General features: G+C 47.8%; 1 protein-coding gene across 1 annotated transcript in view; it reads left to right on the top strand.

Annotated features, from left to right (window-relative positions):
* The window catches only part of LOC144756187 (putative splicing factor YJU2B), a 129,849-nt gene that overhangs the window by 2,760 nt on the left and 106,914 nt on the right, over nucleotides 1–20,175 (top strand). Inside the window, exons 2-3 of the mRNA XM_078645786.1 lie at nucleotides 2,358–2,407; nucleotides 5,455–5,508. Coding sequence (XP_078501912.1) covers nucleotides 2,405–2,407; nucleotides 5,455–5,508 — 57 coding nt within the window. The 5' untranslated portion in view covers nucleotides 2,358–2,404. The remainder of the gene's footprint in view (nucleotides 1–2,357; nucleotides 2,408–5,454; nucleotides 5,509–20,175) is intronic.

Here is a 20,175-nt window from a genome sequence, read left to right on the forward strand (position 1 = left end):
CTTGTCCTGTTCATGGAAAGTGAACTTCTTCAGTATGACTACAGTACACCTTCTGAATTAACTACTGTGCTGGCCTCCACTTCAGGGGACTATTTCTAGGATATTGTCGAGCTTCCCAGCTACCTGTTGGAGACCACTGCCATAACAATGTAGTGAATTTCCCACAGGCTAACCCTACCCACTTTGGGTATTTTCAAGCTCACTAAAGTCTACGGCCAGACTAAACTTTGGCTCTGCATGCCATGTGTGTCTGGAATTCACTTTGGTAATCCTAGTGCCATACTGAGTCCTAACTCTAAAATCCAGTTTTAGCCCCTGGCTCTACCCCCTAACAAACCTAGAGACAGCAGTGTGGTAGAACCCAGGTAGACTTTAAGCAACTAGACAGTGAATATACACAAATTGTTTTGGCATTCTATTTCCTTTCTCTGAAGTGTCCACCAAATGTCATATGTAAACCCAGCAGACCTGTCACTTGGGTTTTGACACTGCAGCAGGATTTGGCCCTATGATGTCAACAAGATGCCCACTGTTATAGAGGGTGGTCTGGCTGGGGGAACAAAAGTTGGGTGCAGCTCTGTGTGTTAGCCAGGTCTGCCTATGAAAGGGTAGTCCTCTCTGAAGTTTATTAAGTAGTTGGCCTAGCCCACAGGCCATACTGTCCAGGGCACAGCATCAACCCCCCAACACCTAATGCCTTTAGTACCCGTTCTGGGAGCAACTTCGCACCTCTGTCACATCTATTTAAATGCTAATTACTGGTTGGTAGCTGTGGTAGACAAAATGCAGATTTAGTTTCCACAGGTTTCAGATGGGGCAAAGGTATCTTTTAAAAAGTTATCTTTCCAAAATATTTATTACAAATACTATTTCAGCAGGATATTGGGCCTGTAATAAATATTTCTATTTCAAAATGTCCCCAATAAAGTTTCTAGGTGTTGCCTAGGCGGATATACCATTTATTAAAAATAATAATATACCCCGGTGCTTTCCTATGGAACAGCCAACCCTTCTATGGTGAAAATTGCTTTTAACTCTTTTTTTTCCTGTAAGGATATGTTTAATACAAAACTTTTATATGTCCTACTTTAAAATATCATGCATCTTGCCTTTTGGGCAATAAGGCCTACGTAGGGGTGATATATAAATATTTAAAAGGAAGGTTTTGGACTCTCCGAATGGTTTTATTTGACAGGTTGCATGTGCAGGTAAAACCTGCACACCCAGGCTACTGGTGACAGGCCTGCCGTCCTATTTACATTATCGCAGTAGGTGATGGCACAATGGCTGCCGCCATCCACTTGTGACATTTAACTTACAGGCTCTGGGTACACCTTGGTACCACATACTAGGGACTTCAGTGTAAGTTAAATATGCCAATCAGGTGTATACCAATTTCATCAGGTTTAAAGAAGCAGCGCGAGCACAAAAACACCCAAAACATTTTGATGGCTAACTTTATTAGACTGCTAAATGTAAGTAACTGCTGCTTAATACCATTACAAGATCTTTAGTTTTTTTAATGTATTCAGGTAAAAAGTATCTTGGGCAGAGGATTTGATTAAAGTCTTGGGCTAAACATATTCCACAGGGATTACACTAAATGTATTACCATAAAACTGAAATGAACTTAGGGGGTCATTATGATGTCGGGCGGATTGCCACCGTCCGACCGGCGGTGGCGATCAGCTCGACATCTATCCCCGCCCGCCAGCTATTTACCCACCGCCATATTACAATGGACGGGGATACAGCAGCGGACGGAAAGACCGTCCACCGCTTTTCCGAAGACAGGCAATCGTCAAGATTGCCTGCCGTGCGGACCTGGGCCCTAATATGGTGGCGGTGCCTAGCAGACACCACCTACCATTATATGATGTAGACGGTTCAATGCCTTTCCATGTTGGCGATGCCGCCATGGAAAGGCGTGCAGTCTTTGGTTTTGGGGGCCCGTCGGGGCCCCCGGGTTGTTGGGGTGGTGGGGGTGCACTTGGGGGGTACCCATGGTACTCTCCTACATTGGCATGTACAAGGTGGCAGGCACCACGCGGTGCTTGTCACGTTGTGCATGCATATGCACACCATGCAAATTTGACATTGCAGCTTGTGCTGCTTACAGCACCGCCCGCCGCAGTGTAAAAGATGCGGGATGCGACCGCCAGGGTGGCAGTCGCATCCTAATTGTCCCTGCGGGACCGCCACACCCCTGGCAATCGATCCCGTTTTCCGTTGCGTCGTCATTGTATTGGGGCCCTTAGTGGCTACCATCATACACACATTCCGTATCTAGTTCTCAACGTCCTTTCAACTATTCTTCTGTACATAACCTTTTTTTGTCTCCCTGTTTTCTTTTACAGTACAGATTAGTCGTCTGACAGAGAGTTGAACAAAGACACAATTAAACATGGTAAGGATTCTTACTATTTGTATCCTTTATCTATATTTTATGTTTTAGTAATTTATCTGCAGACTTCGCTCACAACAGCCCCTCTTGCTTTGGCTGTTATTGTAATAACTTCTTGTCTGTTTTTAGTGCCTGCTTATGGATTTGGACGTACAGTTAAATGGGTCAGCAGGTTCATGTTTAGCATATAATGTTAACACTTTATATTTTCTGTATTGTATAAACTAGAAGCAACCATGAATTACTTTTGTTGCTGTTGTAGTAGCATTTGTTTCACTCAGTAAGTGAACAGCCTATGACTACTGCCCAGCAGTATACATAATTAATCACTTGCTTGTGCAGGTAATGTTATTGCTTCATCGTGAGGGAAGTTGTATGTGGAGGATGATGGAGCTAGAGAGAAAGAGTTGGAAGGATATTAACATAGTCACTCAAGACTACAAATGTTCAGGCACATGGCTAACTAAGACTGTAACTTTGAGAGTTTAGTGCAAGGCATCATTAGTGTAAGATCTGATTGAAAGTGCATGAGCACTCCTTGCCACATCTCTTCTTAGTTCCCTTCAAGTGATTGGAGTTCCTGGGTTCAATGCTTTTGGTAGGTATTTAGAGTTTCTTGTGCTGGGGTGTTGAGCTAGGTAAAAGTTCCATAGCACAGATGGCCCACATGCAAGAATAATTCTATATCTGTGACAGGGTTCTGGGAGAGGACGGTCCTTGGTCCACTTTAGTAGGTACAATACGTTCACCAAGAGAGGTAGCTTACTGCAGAAATGTGTCTGGATTTGGCAATGACGATGATTGTCAAATATCTTTTCACTAGTTAGCTCCCACTGGTACCTTTATTCCTCAGGTACAAGTACATGTGGAAGTTAACTGGTGCTTGGAATCTGGCAACCACTGATAAAGCCAAATTCCGACACTTTTTCACAGTAGGCTACCTCTCAGTGAACGTATGATAATATAGCGTGGAAGTGGATCCAGCCTAATTAAACTAAACCTATTAAATTGATTTGAATAGGTAGCCAGAAACATAGTAATTGCTATTTTCAAGCATATGGAGTTGAGGTTGCTGGTCTTTGGCCACTATCACCTGCCCCACTAATGTAAAGAGATGTGGGGACCAGCGAATTGTAGAGCAAATCCCCCATTCCTCCTTAGATCTGAGTCTCTCTTTCCTATGTTAAGATAAGGCAGAGACTTAGGTGAGTATTTGATTCCAGTGCACGTTCAGTTGCTCTCTTCACTTTAAATGAGTTGTATTAGCTCAGACCCAGAAGGAGTCAAAGCAACTTCCTCCTTGAGGTACATGTTTTGCATTTCGTTTCTGGAGTCATTTCAAAGCTAGGAGAGGTACATTTGGGGTTTCTTAGAGGTCGGTGCACCAACCTTCCTCGCCTAAAGTCTATCAACTGGAAATACTGCCATGTAGAGCAGATCCAGCACTGAGATGAGAGGACCCTCAGTGGCTGAAAGTTCTACAGCAAACACTTTTTTTTCTTTGCCCATAACAGTTAACTCCTATCAAGACCTCCATTGACAGAAGTACTCTGTCACTAGGCTTCTCGTATGAACCCTGAGTGACTGGTTGTGACTACAATAAACCCAGCAGGATTAAATTATTACTTAGAAGACCATCTTCAACAATAATATATTTTCCCACACTAATCCTCTGCAAGGTGTTTTTTTCCTGTAATAGTTCTAAAGACACAGGCTAAGCCTCAAAGGTATCCCCAATTTCTTTTTTTGATGTGTACATTTCAGGGTGTGTGATTTCGTGGATAAACATTGTGGTGCCATCTTCCGTGCCCCGGAATCCATTCACTTGGGGGCTATCCTCCAACCTGATCTGTAGAAAGGATTACAGTTAGTGAACCTTCTCCGAGCGACCTTTGTATAAGCGTTACAACAGCATCTCTTGCAGTAGTGCCTACTATGACCAGGACTGCTCTACCAGACAGGCTCTGCCCCTGAAGAGCCCTGGTGGCTTGGCTTGCACTTGTGATAGCAGCATTCTGGTGCTGAAGACTACTGCGTATTCTGTCACACTCGATCTTTTTTTTTTGCCACGTTTTTCCAACCTTGGCATAGCTAATAGAGCAGGCTTTGATGTGATAAACAACATTTGTGCATAGCTGTGTGGCACATTACAGCTAGAACTGCTAGGGTGCGTGTTTTTCCTACGCAGTTTGCAATTTTCACTCATAAGGGGGTCTCCTGATCCTGTTAGTTGAATTGGATCTTTTACTCTACGGACGTCTGCTAGATGGAGCTTTTTGTTTTTTACTATGCACAATGTGAGGCGGAATGATTTGTCCTTCGTGCTGGGTCCTTTAGATTATTACCCTTGAAGTTGTTTCTTTTGTTGGCATATTTGATAGGGTGAAGTTGGTTCCTTCCATTATGGGAGAGACCACCTTGTCTGACTCTAGTGCTGATTTACGATTGCCTGTAGGGAGGAGCATAAGTCTGTTTTTTCTGATGAAGTGGCAAATTACATTCATAACCGCTTCAACTCTAGATTTTGTGGCACGTAATGTGGGGCTTCCGAGATAACTTCTTGTACATCTGGCTGTAGCGTTATGTAAATGTAATCCTCCCTTAGCCTGTCTCACCTAGATAAACTTCCACAATGTTCACACAGGTTGAGTGTCAGCCAAATGCATGAAGTTTGACTTGGATGTTTTGATTGTTTCCTCTCAGGAAGTTATTACAACCTGAGGTTGGGCTTCGAGAGTCAAATTCGCTTTCAGCTTGGCTCAGTCCAATATTATCTATTCCATCTGCCTTCATTTCATTGGCATGTGAAATATTCAAACTCCGAATCTGAAACTAGGCGAGAAGATGTAAAACCATGCATTTGTTTGGAAGTCGAATAAGAAAAGAATACGTGGGACATGATAGACACTCCATGATTTTTTTCTACATTGTACTCATACACTAAAAACTTTAATCAAACCCATCTTGTGTTATATTTATGCAATTTTATGTTAAACGGGGATGTAATGAACTTTGAATACTGATAATTCATTTTACTTTTTTATTTTCAGGGTGAAAGAAAAGGGGTCAATAAATACTACCCTCCAGATTTTGATCCTGCAAAGGTAAGAGAGTGCGGTTATTGGAGTCTGGAAATTCGCTTTTTTTGTGCGACACAGTTGGTAGCAATTGGCATCTTGAATGACAGAAAAGTATCAAATGGTTCATTTAACTGATTGTGAAGGACTGCACTGGTAGAATGGGTTGCTAAAGTATCTTCGCATGAAAGAGTGCTTGTATTTTCATGTGCAATCAACATTCTTCAGTTCCACCTTTTAATCATTTGCTACCCAGTTTAGAGTGCTCTGATTCCATAGGGAAATCTCAAACCTTTAAGAATTCATGGAATGATTTCACTTATTAGGCATCCAAACTCCTGGATGTTGAAACAGAATTGCGACATATTGAAAGTCTGGCCTGATTTTGCTTAATAGTCTCTTTGGCGGTGAAGTAGTTTCACAGTGAACTTCCCTCATTCTGAAATCCCAACCCTTGAGTAGGTATCATGCAATGGTTTTTCTATGGATGGTTAACTTTCCATCTGACCTGGTGATAAAGCTTGATAGGCCCTTGGAAAGGAAGGTAATTTTCACATCAGCGTATCGGTGAATGTGGGGATGTGTGTCCATTTTTTTAGGGTGATCATTAAGATGCTCCATTTGTTAGCGGGAGTTCTCTTTTTATAGAAATCTATCAATCTGTGTTCTACCCCTTGCTTATTTTAAGATTAAATAACATTTACAGTGGTAGGGAACGGGAGTGACCCTCCTTTTTTTTTTTTTTAGCATTTATTGGGTTGTATTTTACTGTGGGTGTACTATATCCTTTCTTCGTATTAATGAGATCTTTGTTGCTTGTCAAAAGACCTGAAAAGCTCTGCCTCTGGCCGCATCTTGAAGCACTTTTTAAAATACAGATATCTGAAATTAAGGTTCCTTGTAAGTTCCAGTTTTTGGAAGAAAAGCAATTGTGTAGCCTGTCCGCAGAAAGTAATGGCTAAACATAATTTTTTTTAAATTAAAGAAGTTACAAACATTGAAAAAAAAGTGCCTACTATTTTCACAATCCTCTTTTCAAAGAAAAAAATGAAGGAATAAAACACGAATGTATGCAGCAGTCTGCAGGGGCTGTAGATCTTCCTGCCTTGTCTGTTGTGGTCTATCAGAGAAGTGTAAATAAATGACCAGAAGACCATGAAAGACGGGGATATAGTACGCCAACATTGGAGACAGGAGGAAGCTTTTACGCAGCATCGACTGTAAACGTGCTTGGCCATATTGTGTTAAAACGTTGCATGGTGGGAGTCTGGTGTGAAAAGGAGGTCAGTGGCTGTTCACCATGAAAACTGCACTTGGTATCTCACCTGCGTAAAACGGCGAATGTTGGCACTGCCGTTTGGAAATTTCCTTGGTGAAAGTCCAGTGCAAAAAGTTGTTTGTTGGCTGTAGTGTGTGAAAAGCGCTTTTCAGTACACTACTACGGTGTGAAAAGTCACTTTGTGGTAGAAAGTTGCTTTATGCTAGTAGACTGTGAAAAAGCACTTTGTGGTAGAAAGGTGTCAAGGCGCTGTGTCATAGCAGGGTGTGAAAACTTGTTAGTAGGACTTCCATTGTGAAAAGGCCCTTGGTGTTAGCGTAATGCTATTTGAGCCCAGCGGGAAAGGAGCCACCCTCAGTGAGAACTACCGGTAGGAGTCAGTCCCATCGAAATGGGTGCAGTGGTAGGCGTAGTTGTAGTGTCCTTCTGGACACGTTCTAGTGTTCAGCAGGAAGCTGTACTCCCACCCACTCCCTTGAGTCTGGACACACATGCAACCCCCCACCCATCCATCACGGGTGTCACGAGTGACGTGGCCCTGCCAATAAAATGGTCCGGGTGCACGTGCTTGTGGCCAGTTACTGCACCCAATCTCCTGGTGTCTGTCTCAGTCATTCACGTCATGCGGGCCTGAGGCCCGACACCACATTGGCAACGAGGCATGTAGCTTATCCCGCATGCCCGCTGCTCTGTGCTTCCTCGCCCCCCCCCCATGACCCCATGAGGAGGTACTGAACCATCGCCGTGACGGTGGTGAGGGTTGAGCTCAGCATCGCGACGCGGCCCTGCCTTGAAGGTGTGAGGCACAGAGACAGGCTGTCTCCTTCTCACATCGCCCTGGCAAATGGAGGAGTGGACGAGCACCCCCCCGGAGCGGCTGCCTGAACGCCAAGGAAAGCGTGAGTCTCCCCACCATGCTCTCGGAATGGCCTCCGCCACACTCAGGCAATCGCCGCCGCAAGTAAAGAGCCGTGCGATCCTCACTGTGCAGCGACCAAAAGAGAATCTGCCACCCCTGAGCAAAGCACTGCTCTGCCGACTGCTCTCCTTGCATCCGCAGCACAAAAAAGGGAGGCTCCACAACGACACCGGTGTGCACACCCCCAGCCACTGCCCGCAGCCACAGACCAGCACGACGGCACCGGTGCAGTGCATGATGAGGCCCGGCCTGCGGATGTAACGTGCACGGCCTGCAGTTGCTCCACAGCACACTCCAGCACAGCCCTTGACAACGGCTGGCACCGAAGGGAGGGTGGTGAGTGTCACCATGCCTCCTCCATCTGCGAGGCACCAGCGACCGCACTGGCGCGAAGCGGCGCCCAATGCACACATTGTGTGTGGGAGCGAGAAGGCCGTCACCCGCCAGCCTGGTGCACACCCAGACAGCGAGGAAGAGAACTGAGGCTGCTTTTCACCCGGTGTCAAACCTGCATCTGTGTGAGCCGGGACGCAGAGAAATACATTGCAGCACGACCCGTGCTCAAGGCACCTCCATCGCTGCCAGCAAGCCGCCCAGCCCATGTGCACCGCCCCTACTGTTCCCCCCTACTTTCCTCCAGCGATCAACATGGTCCGGAGGCAGGCGTGCAGCCGTGGGTTCTATTTGCCAGCAAGTGTCTGGGCCCAGTGCTGGATGCCACCACCGAACAGCCTCAAGCTCCAGCAGCTGATTTAGAGAAGCGTGGCAAACCAGCGGTCTTCAGGAGTTACCCGCAAGCAAACTCCAGCCAGCAGATCCAGCCCGGGTAGCCTGCCTTCGAGAGGGGGAACTGCTGCAATGCACAGTATGAGCACCAGCCGCGCATTCTAGTGGTCGAACGTAGCACAGCACCACGAGTCCCAGGCTTCAGCTTCTGCCCCAGCGCGGTCCGTAGCTGCTGAAAGACTGCAACCAAAAAAAGCATTTACAATGCAATGGTCTCGGCATTATTAAAGATAGAGCTATTGGCATTGCTCATGACATTATTATTATTAATTTTTTAAATCATAAATAAATGGCATTGTCATTTACATTGCCAATAGCTTAATCGTTAAATAAATGGCATTGTCATTTACAATGCCAATAGCTTAATCGCTAAACAAAAACAATTTCAAGCTATGTTTAGACCTGGGTTTTACTCTGTCTTAAATTAAGCAAAGCCTCTTTTGTCTGGTACATATCAATTGTTCTTTTTTGCAAACAAGCATTCAATAGATAATTTCATCCAAATCAAAGTACATTTTCTATTCAGAAGAGTCAAAAACTGGCCAGAAAGGTGGAACAATAACATAACAAAATTGTAGGAAACATTCACTTTGAATGTGTGCTGTGTTCCCATATATATATGAAAAGCAAAAGCATCAAGGGGTGGTAAGGACACTACTTAGCACATCCTCACACTTCTCGCCTTTTCCCTTCAGCCTACCCACCCCCTTAGTTTGTCCTGGGATGGCCCGAAGGTTCCTCTCCAGTGATAGATCCTACGAAGAACCCCATCCACCACTAATGACGACCTGGCAGAGGAGGGAAAATCTACATTTTGTGGAGCGATTGTACTTCCTCTAACAGTCTCAACTCCAGAAGCTACACAAAGTGTGGGTAAAGCGAAATAAACCTTTGAAGGGGTGGCAAAGGCAATATTTCAAAACAGACCTGGTGAGGGGGAAAAGAGAACTACTCAACCCATCAAGTGTTTGTGCTCGTGCTGGCAGACAATCTCCATTCTGCCAACCTTGGGCTGCAATAAGAGGAAACCAGAAGGATTACTCACGCTAAAGAGCTAGCCAGGCTTAAGGGTGACACACGGAGCAACCCCACCCAACACGCGGCTCTCATTAGCACACACAGTCTGTACACATGTATTCCAAGCCCTGGTGGCATGGTGACATGAGATCCCCAAAAGGGTTTACACCCCTGAAGGTGGACATACAATAACAGTCTTCACAGCCTTCTCCGAGATAAGGTAAGGTTTGAGGCGCGTGCATAGTGATTTGAAAGGTTGGAGTAGATTGTGCAAACACTGGTGATAGAGGGTTCTACATGCAGATTAGCCAGTTCATTCTAAAATAGCAAAGACGAGCTGGTCTATAATATTCATTGATGAAACTGGAAGGGCCATTGGTGAAAGTTACTGGGCCACTGAGCATTAGTAAAACTGAACGGACACAGCACACTGGTAAAATGGGCAAAGTCGCTGTGCACTGGAAGAATTCCAAGGGCAATTTTGATGGACATGCCAAGTTTAAGCACCTGTCGGTTTAAAGTCTGTTTATTACATAAAGATGTAACCAGTGGCATAAACAGGCATGCACTGGTTAAACTGAAACAGGTTACGTTTGAACGTGTAACTGCGCCTAAAATGGTGAAACTGGGAGATGGGGATAAAGAGCATGAACTGATGAAACGGAATGTTGCACACAATAGTCAAACTTGGGTTGAGCTACAACAGGCTCTGGTGATTCGAAGAAAAACAGAACACTGGTGAAAAAGAGTACCGCGGTTTTGCTTGCTTGTAAAAACCTTACAGGGCACACACAGCCGTGTACAACGTAGTGAAGTCAGATACAGGAAAAACATTGGAGACAGTGGGAAAAGTAGGCAGAACAACATGAAAATGACAGTTAAGAAACACAGAATCGCTGGTTCTAACACATTCATTCTGCTCTACTACAGACATCAGACACACCACTGATGATATTACCTTATTTGAGCAATTAGCAATTTCTAAAGCGCAATACAATACTGCAAATATCACACAGCACAAGCTAAGAGCAGCTGCAAGCTGTAACGGGAAAGAGGCGAAGAACAGGAGAAGAAGCTAGCCACGTACCTTTCCCCAGCAAGTCCTTCAGCTGCGCATCCTTGAGTGTGGTGCTGTTGAGCCGGTTACTGGACACACTCCTCTGCTCTGGGGAGGGGTGTGCACGCCCGTGAGCCCCATCAGCCTCGGCCAACCGGAGGTCTGGCCTCAGGGGGGCGGCTGGCCGCGGCCTGCAGGTGCGGGGGTTCCTCTCCTCGTTCCGTGGGCCCCGGCCTCAGCACTCCAGGGGCTCCCGGCATTGAGCCGCCATGGGCGAGGAGGGGCGCCGGCGGTTTATTTATCCTCGGCTGAAGCGCAGCCCTATTCCAGATCCCAGACAATCAAAACTAACTGGGGGGAATAAAAGTGACGCAGGAACGAGCTGAGAGACGACAACTCTAGTTGAATTATCCATTCAGACCCATACTGTGAACAAGTCCAAGCGGGAAAAAATGAAGTGTGGGGAGGAGGCAAGACACTCCCGGCCACTCCAGATTACTGCGTTGTTTCCCCGACCTAGCACGTCTTTTCGGATGTCAACTGTAAACAAGAACAAAAAAATGGCTGCTGCAAAGCTCCGACATGTTCGCGATTCGGGGACGTGTTTTTTGTTGAGTGACGGATGACGTCACAGATAGAAAGAACGCAAAAAACATGCCCCCGAATCGGGAAAAGACGGGCTTAAAGGGAGTGACGCCCCTCTCCTCCAATGGCTGGCCTCCATTTAGGAAGCCAGCTAATGGAGAAAAGGGGCGGGTTAATGCCCCACTCTAGGAGACATTAATTCTCTGACCGAGACTGCGCAAGCGCAGCCTACGGTCCTCGACCTAACTAGTGTGCGCCCGTGGGAAAGTCTGTGGTCCCGCGCCAGACAAGGCAGTAAGAAGAATGTAGCTTTTTGATCACTGACTGGAGTCTGTGCTGCACTTCTGCTGCTTGCCCCCTCTCAGGAAAATGAATGTTCTGCCACCATCCTTTTGCAACAAAGCTGTGTGTGGGGATCAAGGAGCGCCCTCTAAGTGCCAGGAGGCCACTGCAGCTTGCACCACACTTTGCCCCTGACAGTGCTGCCAATGCCAGTGCTGACAAGTGTGATAATTCTTACTATTTTAGACCTTCAAAGCAACAAGAATGGTTTGAGTAGCAGGTAATAGAAATTTCTAATGTATATTGAATTAATAATTACCTGTTCTGGTAATCTCTAAATTAGGCGCTGTCTGCCTAAATTAGGCAGACCGCGCCACCTTGCAGCAGACTGTCACAAGCACTGATGTTGACAAGTTCGTGCCAGTTTCAAATTAAGCACTGATTGTGGGGGCAGGTGTTCAGCATAGGTCTTCCCCGCTTGGCCCAATTGCCCTTCCTCCGTCAGTGCCTGTTACTAATGTTCGTCTGAGTTCAGGAGGTGGGGAGTCTTAGAAGGAAGTTATTCATCAAAACTAATACCATTATCTGTGAGAATGCACTGCTTTGTGAGGTAATTTACGGTTTCAGCAATTCACACAATTGGTGGATTAAAATGGGTGTGAAGGATCTGAGAATGTTTATATTACATGCATGTGCAAGTGGATGCCGAGGTCTTCCCATGGCTCGCCAGCATGGTTCCTTATTTCGCAGGACAAAAATTGCTCCCCAGGGGCCCAAAACCGTCCCCCACCCTAGTGGCATACTGGGAAAACACCTGGTGCCCGCTATGGCCAGTCCTGCCCTGGCTGTGGGGATTGTTCCCTAAAGATACTGTGCTCAGGTAGGGGGGGGGTTTGGTCTGCAGCCGACAGGGCACTGCCTCATCCTTCCCTGCCTGTACATCCAACTTAGGGAGGCATCCATAACCAGCACAACGTGAGCAGGGCACTGCCTGTACATCCAACATAGGGAGGCATCCATAACCAGCGCAACGTGAGCAGGGCACACTTCCCAGCAGTTTATTTACAAACAGTGCAGAGCAGAGGTGGAAAGTGCAAGGCCTGATAAAACAGGAATGTAGTCAGTAAACTTGTGCGCATTGACTTGGACCGAGTAACTCAACATAATGAGAAAAGTCAATACTGAGAACTGGACACACTCCAAAAGTAATGCCTTTGAGAGAACTTGGAAGCACTCTGTGATTAACTAGTTCCAACACTCCCCCAGCGGGAACTCTGTGCATACACCGGGTGACTGACAAACGCCCCCACCGCCTGCACAGGGCGCTGAGTAAAGCAAGCAGCAAACAATTGTATCTGCCACAGTAGGTCGTACTCACCGGATGGAGACCAACACAACATGGCAGCAGTGCTGTGTGTCTCAACGTGTGCCAGGGACTACCCCTGATCTCACCCGGTTACTAATCATCCCATAATGCACCCCTCCTGATGCGTTCCTGGCAGACCACCTTCTGAGAAAGCACAACAGGGTAAACCTCACCAATTAACAGCTCATTTTCCTTAAAGAACGTATTTGCGTAAGGGCTGAGAAACCACGTGTGGCTTTGATGGGATCTTCGGGTGCGCAAGTGAGTCAGCATAACTCCGTTTAAAATGGCCATTGTCTACAAAGATAAATGAAAAGTATGCCCGCATGAAAAGACTACCGGTGGACACTGGGCAAAAGCCCTCCAGAGAGGAGGAAAGGGGCCGAAGACTCCGGAGATTCTTCCACCCCGACGAGCAAGTAAATTGTATTGGGGATGGGTCAAGCACTCTGCTAAGTTGGGGGGGCGGGCGGTTGGGAGCCCGTACAGCAGGGGGGCAGGGAGGGGGGGAGTTGGGGACGGGATTGTTTATCTTTTTCTTACATTGTTGACTCAGATAGGGGGGAGGTGGGAAATAGACACACTACAATCCAGAGAGATTCATGCACGAAGCAATTGTACTGGCTATCATGTTGCTCGGGACACACATGGCCCAATGGCGTCGACTCCTGGAGAGCATGAAGCCAGAGGGGGAGGGCTGGAGGGGCGGGAAGGAGTAGGCTTACAAGCAACACTGGTACAGGAAGGATTGGCAGGCACACATCACCTAACTCAGAGGGACCATGGCACGAGACTCACAGGTTAGTGATCGAAATGTTGACCATCACGTGGGACCGATAACGCCATTGACCCTGATGTCGTGGAATGTTAGAGGACTGGGGGATAAGATAAAAAGGGGATTGGTCCTGCAAAACATCCGAAGGAGTAACCCAGCCCTAGTCTTACTACAAGAGAGACACTTGCAGGGTACAGCTACGCAGGCGCTGAACCGGAGAGGCTATCGGATGATAGTACACTCAGCCTTTACCTCCGGGTCGCGTGGGACTGGGGTCCTGATGCGGAGGTCATCACCCTTCATTGTCCAATCCACAAAGACGGACGACCAAGGCCGCTTTGCGGCAGTGTATGGAAATTGGGAAGGTAGGCCAGTTAACATAGTCTCGGTGTATCTCCCTCCGGCACTCCACGCACTTGCTTTTCCGGACCTAGGGAAATTCCTACTTGCACTGCCAGACGGGGACCTTATTATAGGGAGCGATTTCAATGCAGTGGCACACGACACACAAGATAGATTCCCGAATCGGGTGCAATCGGTGAGACTTTCTAAACTACATGACTTTTTAGAAGCGCAGGGGCTGGTGGACATTTGGAGAACATTACACCCAGAGGAAAAGCAGTACACATACTAATCTACAGTACATAATAGCCTGTCACGGATTGATTACTTCCTCACGTTGGGAGGGGGCTCGCTCACCATTGACAACATTCACATTCAACCTAGGGGCGTCTCGGACCACTCGCCACTTATAATGATACTGATCTGCCCAGAAAAAATTCGTAAGCGGATCTACCCGATTTACCCGGGATATTTGCAGGTACGGCCCATACGAAAAGAACTGAAGAAGGTGACTCAACAATACTTTGCAGAAAACACAAATTCAGTCGAATCACCTACGATAGTGTGGGAGGCCTATAAAACGGTATTGAGGGGTCAGGCCATAGCAACTATCACGGGACACAAGCGGGAACAGAAAAAAGAATTACTGGCCCTAGAGACACGATTACACAGTGCAACCCTAGCGCACATGAACAACCCGACGGTAGACACATTACACACGTTGCAACTAAGTCAACGGCTCCACGCTGACCATCTGCAGCGCAGAGTAGTGGGAAATATAGAAGAAACGGCGCACAGAGTCTACAATGTAGGAGACAAGGCAAGCAAACTTCTGGCATGGTTAGACAAAAAGCAGGCAGAAGGCAGGCATATCATGCAGCTACGTAGCACTGATGGTGAACTACATACGCGACCGTCGGACATAGTTGAAATTCTAGCGGACTACTACCTGAAGGTATATACGCCTGAAACCAGGGTAACACCTGAGATGGCGGAGATGGCTCTTAGCAATGTACCAACGCAGTCCCTAAACCAAGAAGCAGTAGAGGAGTTGGAGGCAGATTTAACGCAGGAGGAGATACAGTTGGCAATTAGTGCGCTCCATACCGGGAAGGCGGCAGGCCCCAATGGTATCCCCATTGAATGGTACAAGGCCGTATCCGAGGTCATAAGTGAGCCTCTGATGGCTATGTACAATGACAGTTTAGAACAAAAAGTCCTACCCTACGACCAGAGAATGGCTACGATCGTGGCAATCCCGAAACCGGTTAAGCCGCGGGACGAGTGCACATCTCTTCGGCCAATATCTTTGATGAACGCAGAGGCCAAAATACTAGCGAAGCTCTTATCGAACAGACTGATGCCCCACCTGGAACAACTGATTCACCCGGATCAGTCAGGGTTCATGCCGCATAGGAGTACGGCTCTAAACCTTAGGAGAGTGCACGGGGCACTGGCTAGGGCCCCCCTACTGACCGGGCCAGCAGCCATTCTGTCATTGGACGCCAGGATGGCGTTCGACATGGTGAAATGGCAATATCTCTTCGCGGTGTTGACACACATGGGGTTTGGCCCCAGATTTATCTCATGGATAAAACTCCTGTACTCGAGCCCGGTGGCACATGTAACAGCAAATGGACATATCTCGCGCGAGATACCATTGGCTAGAGGAACAAGACAAGGATGTCCACTATCTCCTCTGTTATTTGCATTGGTCTTAGAGCCACTGGCAGCCGTGATCAGGACCTCCCCGCTCTTGAAGGGAATATCATGGGGAGATAACTGGGAGGACAGAATCTCCCTCTATGCGGATGACATGTTAGTCTACCTGTCGGAACCAGAGAGGAGCATACCGGCACTGCTAGCACTCTGCGACACACATGGCCGAGCGTCTGGTTATACAATTAACTGGACGAAATCTATCCTCTATGTACTAAAGGGCCCTTTCCCACCCATGTCCGCGAACTGCCCACTGGCGGTGGCGGACTCTTCCTTTAAATATCTTGGGATACATATTACAAAGGACGGAGGACTTTTCCACGACCTAAACTTACTACCGCCACTGACTCGACTGAAGGCGGACGTGCAACACTGGAAGGCACTTCGCTAACTCTGCTAGGAAGGGCAGCGCTGTTCAAAATGAATGCGCTGCCGCGCTTTCTCTATGTCCTAGAAAATACCCCTATTCTGGTACCGCCTGAATACTTCAGAAAGGTAACGGCTGCGATATCAGGATTACTATGGGGCAATCGACCCGCCCGCATTGCGAATGTAAAGCTGGTCAGAGATTGGTACGACGGGGGGATAGCATTGCCGGATGTGCAACTATACTATTGGGCGGCGCATCTAAAGGTCATAAATCAATGGATTCACGCCCCACAGGGAGACCCAGCATACCTGGCAGACAGAGCGCAGCTGGGCACCCACAGCTTATTGGCCCCACTTTACAACAAGGGCATCGCTGCAAAACTGATAGGACCCACGAACCATACGGTGGCACTGTGGCACAAAGCACAGACGAGACTCAAATGGGGAGGCACCATAACCAAAATGACTCCCTTGTGGGATATCAAAGCACTGGGTCAGCTGCGACACAGTAAGGGTTTCACGCAGTGGGACACCATCGGGATCTCCACAGTAGGGGATCTGTGGACAAACGAGGGAGTTGCTCCGTTTGAACAACTCCAGCGGCAATATCAGTTAGGCCCAAATGAAACATACCGATACATACAAATCAGGCATGCACTAATGACAGCCATCGAATTAGGTACAAAGGTGCCGGACTCGTCTCCGCTGGAGGACCGCCTATTGACTGAATATATGGAAGCCAGTGCAACTTCCCTGACTTATCGTAAAATAATGAATAATTTGCAGGACCCACTAGTAAAACTGAAAGCAAAATGGGAGGATGAGCTAGGTGAGATGGACAACGCAGAATGGAACGCAGCGATGGCTTCACCAAAAGAAGCGGGTATCTCATCGAGATATCGGCTGGTGCAGCTTAAAATATTACATAGTCTATTATACGAGAACTACTCTACGCAAAATGCACAGAGCTGACCATCCCACCTGCCTTAGAGGTTGCGGAGAACCAGGCACACTCTTTCACACACTCTGGGAGTGCCCAATTATCGCCACCTACTGGCGACAGGTTCTACGCACCATCTCACAAACACTGGAGGTATCCCTAACACCAGACCCTCGTGTATGTCTACTGAATGTATGGAAACAGAACGATTTGACTCGTCAGGGGCAGCAATGGGCCATCGTAGGGATAATGGTGGCCAAGCGGGATATAGCGCAAAAGTGGGGGGCAGTAGAGGCACCGACACTGGCACAATGGTGTAGAAATATGGACTTATTATTAGTGATTGAAAGAGCGGTCTATAAGATGAGAGCTAACCCCAGGAAATGGAACAAGCTGTGAATGCCGTGGAACACCTACAGAGGGGATATATGTGAGCCCTTATCAGAAGAAGATGTAGACCGCTCTGAGGAGGAGGGGGATGTTGATTGAGACGCACTTAGATTGCTTTATCGCATACAAATAGAGTTGATATAGCGCTGGTGGGTTGGTTGCACGTCCCGTAAAAGGAATGTTAAGACCTGGGAATCTCGAGATGTGAATATTTACTACCTGCATCGCGTACTGCACTGAGCAGTAATGAGTGTCAAAAAAGACAAACATCTGTACCAATATCTGAGTCACACGTTTAGTTGTAGTTATAAAATATAAAAATAAGACGGTTATAAATCTGTGTGGAAAAGTATCCATACATTTTCTGCTAACTGGAACTGTGCAATGAAGACCGAGGAAGCTGCAGAACGAATAATGTCTGAGATGTATAACGAAATGTCCCATTATAGCAGCCGGCCTCCGGGTTGTAGGTAAATGCTGTGTAACCGAAGCAGATTGAAATAAAAGTCTTTAACCCAAAAAAAAAAAAAATAATAAATAAATAAAATGGCCATTGTCACATGCAAAGCATAACGAGGACAAGCCATATTCGATTTGAACAAAAGGTGCACACGTTCTAATCTGCGTTTACAGCCTGCATTTTTTCAGGGGAATAGCTATCAATGGTGCATCAGGTGCAGCGGCACCGGGAAGAAGGGGGGGGGGCAAAAGAATAAAGGGGCCCAGTGTACCCCAATTTTTACTCTATTGAGGGGAATCGTTATCAATGGTGCCGACGGCGCGATGGTAGGGGGGGAGTCTAAGGGGGTCTAGTGAACACGATTATTGATGTACTTTACTGCATGATCAGCTATCAGGCCCCATTTTCCTTGCTCCGGCTAGTGCCCAAGTGCACACTCGCAGCGCTAGTGCATATGTTATCGATTTTTGGCAGTGCTTTGAATGAGCAGGGACCGAGTCCCCAATTTGAACAGGGGAGGACCTGCACTCCTCAGCAGGGCCGCAATACTTTTAAAGGGCTTGAACCGCCCCCTGCTCCTTAGCAAACAGGTGCTGCTCTGGGATAAGGAGTGCCTGCCCGTCTAGGTTCCCACTTCCTGCACGCCTTCGAATCCTGTGCCCACAATGTGGATTTACTGCCAGAAAGAAATATCACACCCCATGCCACCCAAGTGCTGTGTATATCAATTGTATTGGGCTACGTGCCTCGAAGCAGATGCGCGGGGAGGAGGCGCTGTACAAATAAGGGGAGATAAACGTGAATTTCCCAAAACAAAATACTTTCTAAGACTGGTGAGCAAGTGGAAAGAATAGCTCGCTGTCTTGTGCGGACTTTCCGGGTACGGCGCGTGGGGGAGGGACAGGGTGGCCTCGGCACTGGGCGGAGGCGGCGCGTGGAGTTTCGGTGGCGCGAGGCGGGCGAGTCCCGGCGCGCGGAGGCAGCATCCCGCGCGCGGGCTCGGGCGAGCACTCTGGATCATTGCTGAATAACTTGATTGGCAGGGCGGAAAAGGCCACCACACCTTGGCGTGCGCGCGCCCCTAGCACGGAGTCTTCTAAAATCAGATTTATTTCTAAGGAGAAATAGGTGTTTATGATCTGGCCCGAAACATTAAAACGCGTGGTTGTTTTCTTTCGTTTGGAGTGAAACTGGTGCACGGTGCAAAACAAGAAAAAAATGGCGGCGGCAAGCATCCGAAAATTTCGGATTCGGGGGCGTGTTTTTGGCGTTGTGAGTGACGGATGACGTCACAGGGCGAAAGAACGCCAAAAACACGCCCCCGAATCTGAAAGAGACAGGGCTTTATTGGAGTGACTCCTTTCTCCTCCAATGGCTGGCCTCCGTTTAGGAAGCCAGCCAATGGAGGAGAGAGGCGGGTTCAAGCCCCCATACTGAAAGTCCAAATCATTAAATCTCCTCCCGGAGACTGCGCAAGCGCAGCCTTCGGTCCTCGACCTAAAAAGTGAAAGGGATCTTTTCCTGCGACAGCCCAACGAACTTCACCGGCCCGGCTCACACGGCCTGCAAGGACCGCCGTCAACATCGCCACCTCGCTGCCCTCTTCACCACACCGGCACCCTCGGCACGTTGCGAGGCGGTTAGCATAGTAAATAAAAGAGGTACAGAGACGTATAACCATGATGGGGTGCGACACAGGCTGTACCCCTACATTAAGTGATACCTGTCGGCCCTCACTCCTGCCACCAATACAACTAGGATCACAGCACTCAGGCACACTAAGCAAAGACAGGCCAGAGTTGCACTGCAGGCCCCTGGTGGCCATATGTCACCACTGCAGGAAGGCTGGTGACCATTTGACTCACGCTCTTGTGCTAGCAAGCTCATGATGCACCCCCATGACCTCGCCAGAAGCAATTCATGCAGAGCGATCCACAATAAGGCCTGTGATGCCAACACTCTCAGCCCCTGGTAAAAGAGAGCTGCTGTGACGTGGCCTGCAAGAAACGACTGCTGTGGCATCCTAATGAACATTCCTGCAGGGCACACAGTAGTTTTGCCACCTAGCAAGTATCAAGTGACAGCCTCCGCTGCAGTGGAAAACCGAGACAGCTAGAAGTGCACAGGATACACTTCAGTGGTCACCTGCAGCCACAGCCACATGACTCTCTGCTGCAATGACCACACCAGGTCACAAACGGGAAACCCACAAACACACACCCCAGGAATGAACCGAGATCACCGTAAGCTAGGTAAAGGGGTACGCCAAGCCCCAGAAGACGACCCCCTACAGAAGATCCAAGAGCTCGAAGTTTGAGAAGCGCGACACAACTCCCAGAAGCCTGTCAGCACAAGCAAATGCCCAAAAGAGAGAGACCTCTCCAAAGAGAAGAAGTGATGCTGGAGAC

The sequence above is a fragment of the Lissotriton helveticus genome, chromosome 5_1 (assembly GCF_964261635.1).
Source record: "Lissotriton helveticus chromosome 5_1, aLisHel1.1, whole genome shotgun sequence".
Taxonomy (NCBI): Eukaryota; Metazoa; Chordata; class Amphibia; order Caudata; family Salamandridae; genus Lissotriton; species Lissotriton helveticus.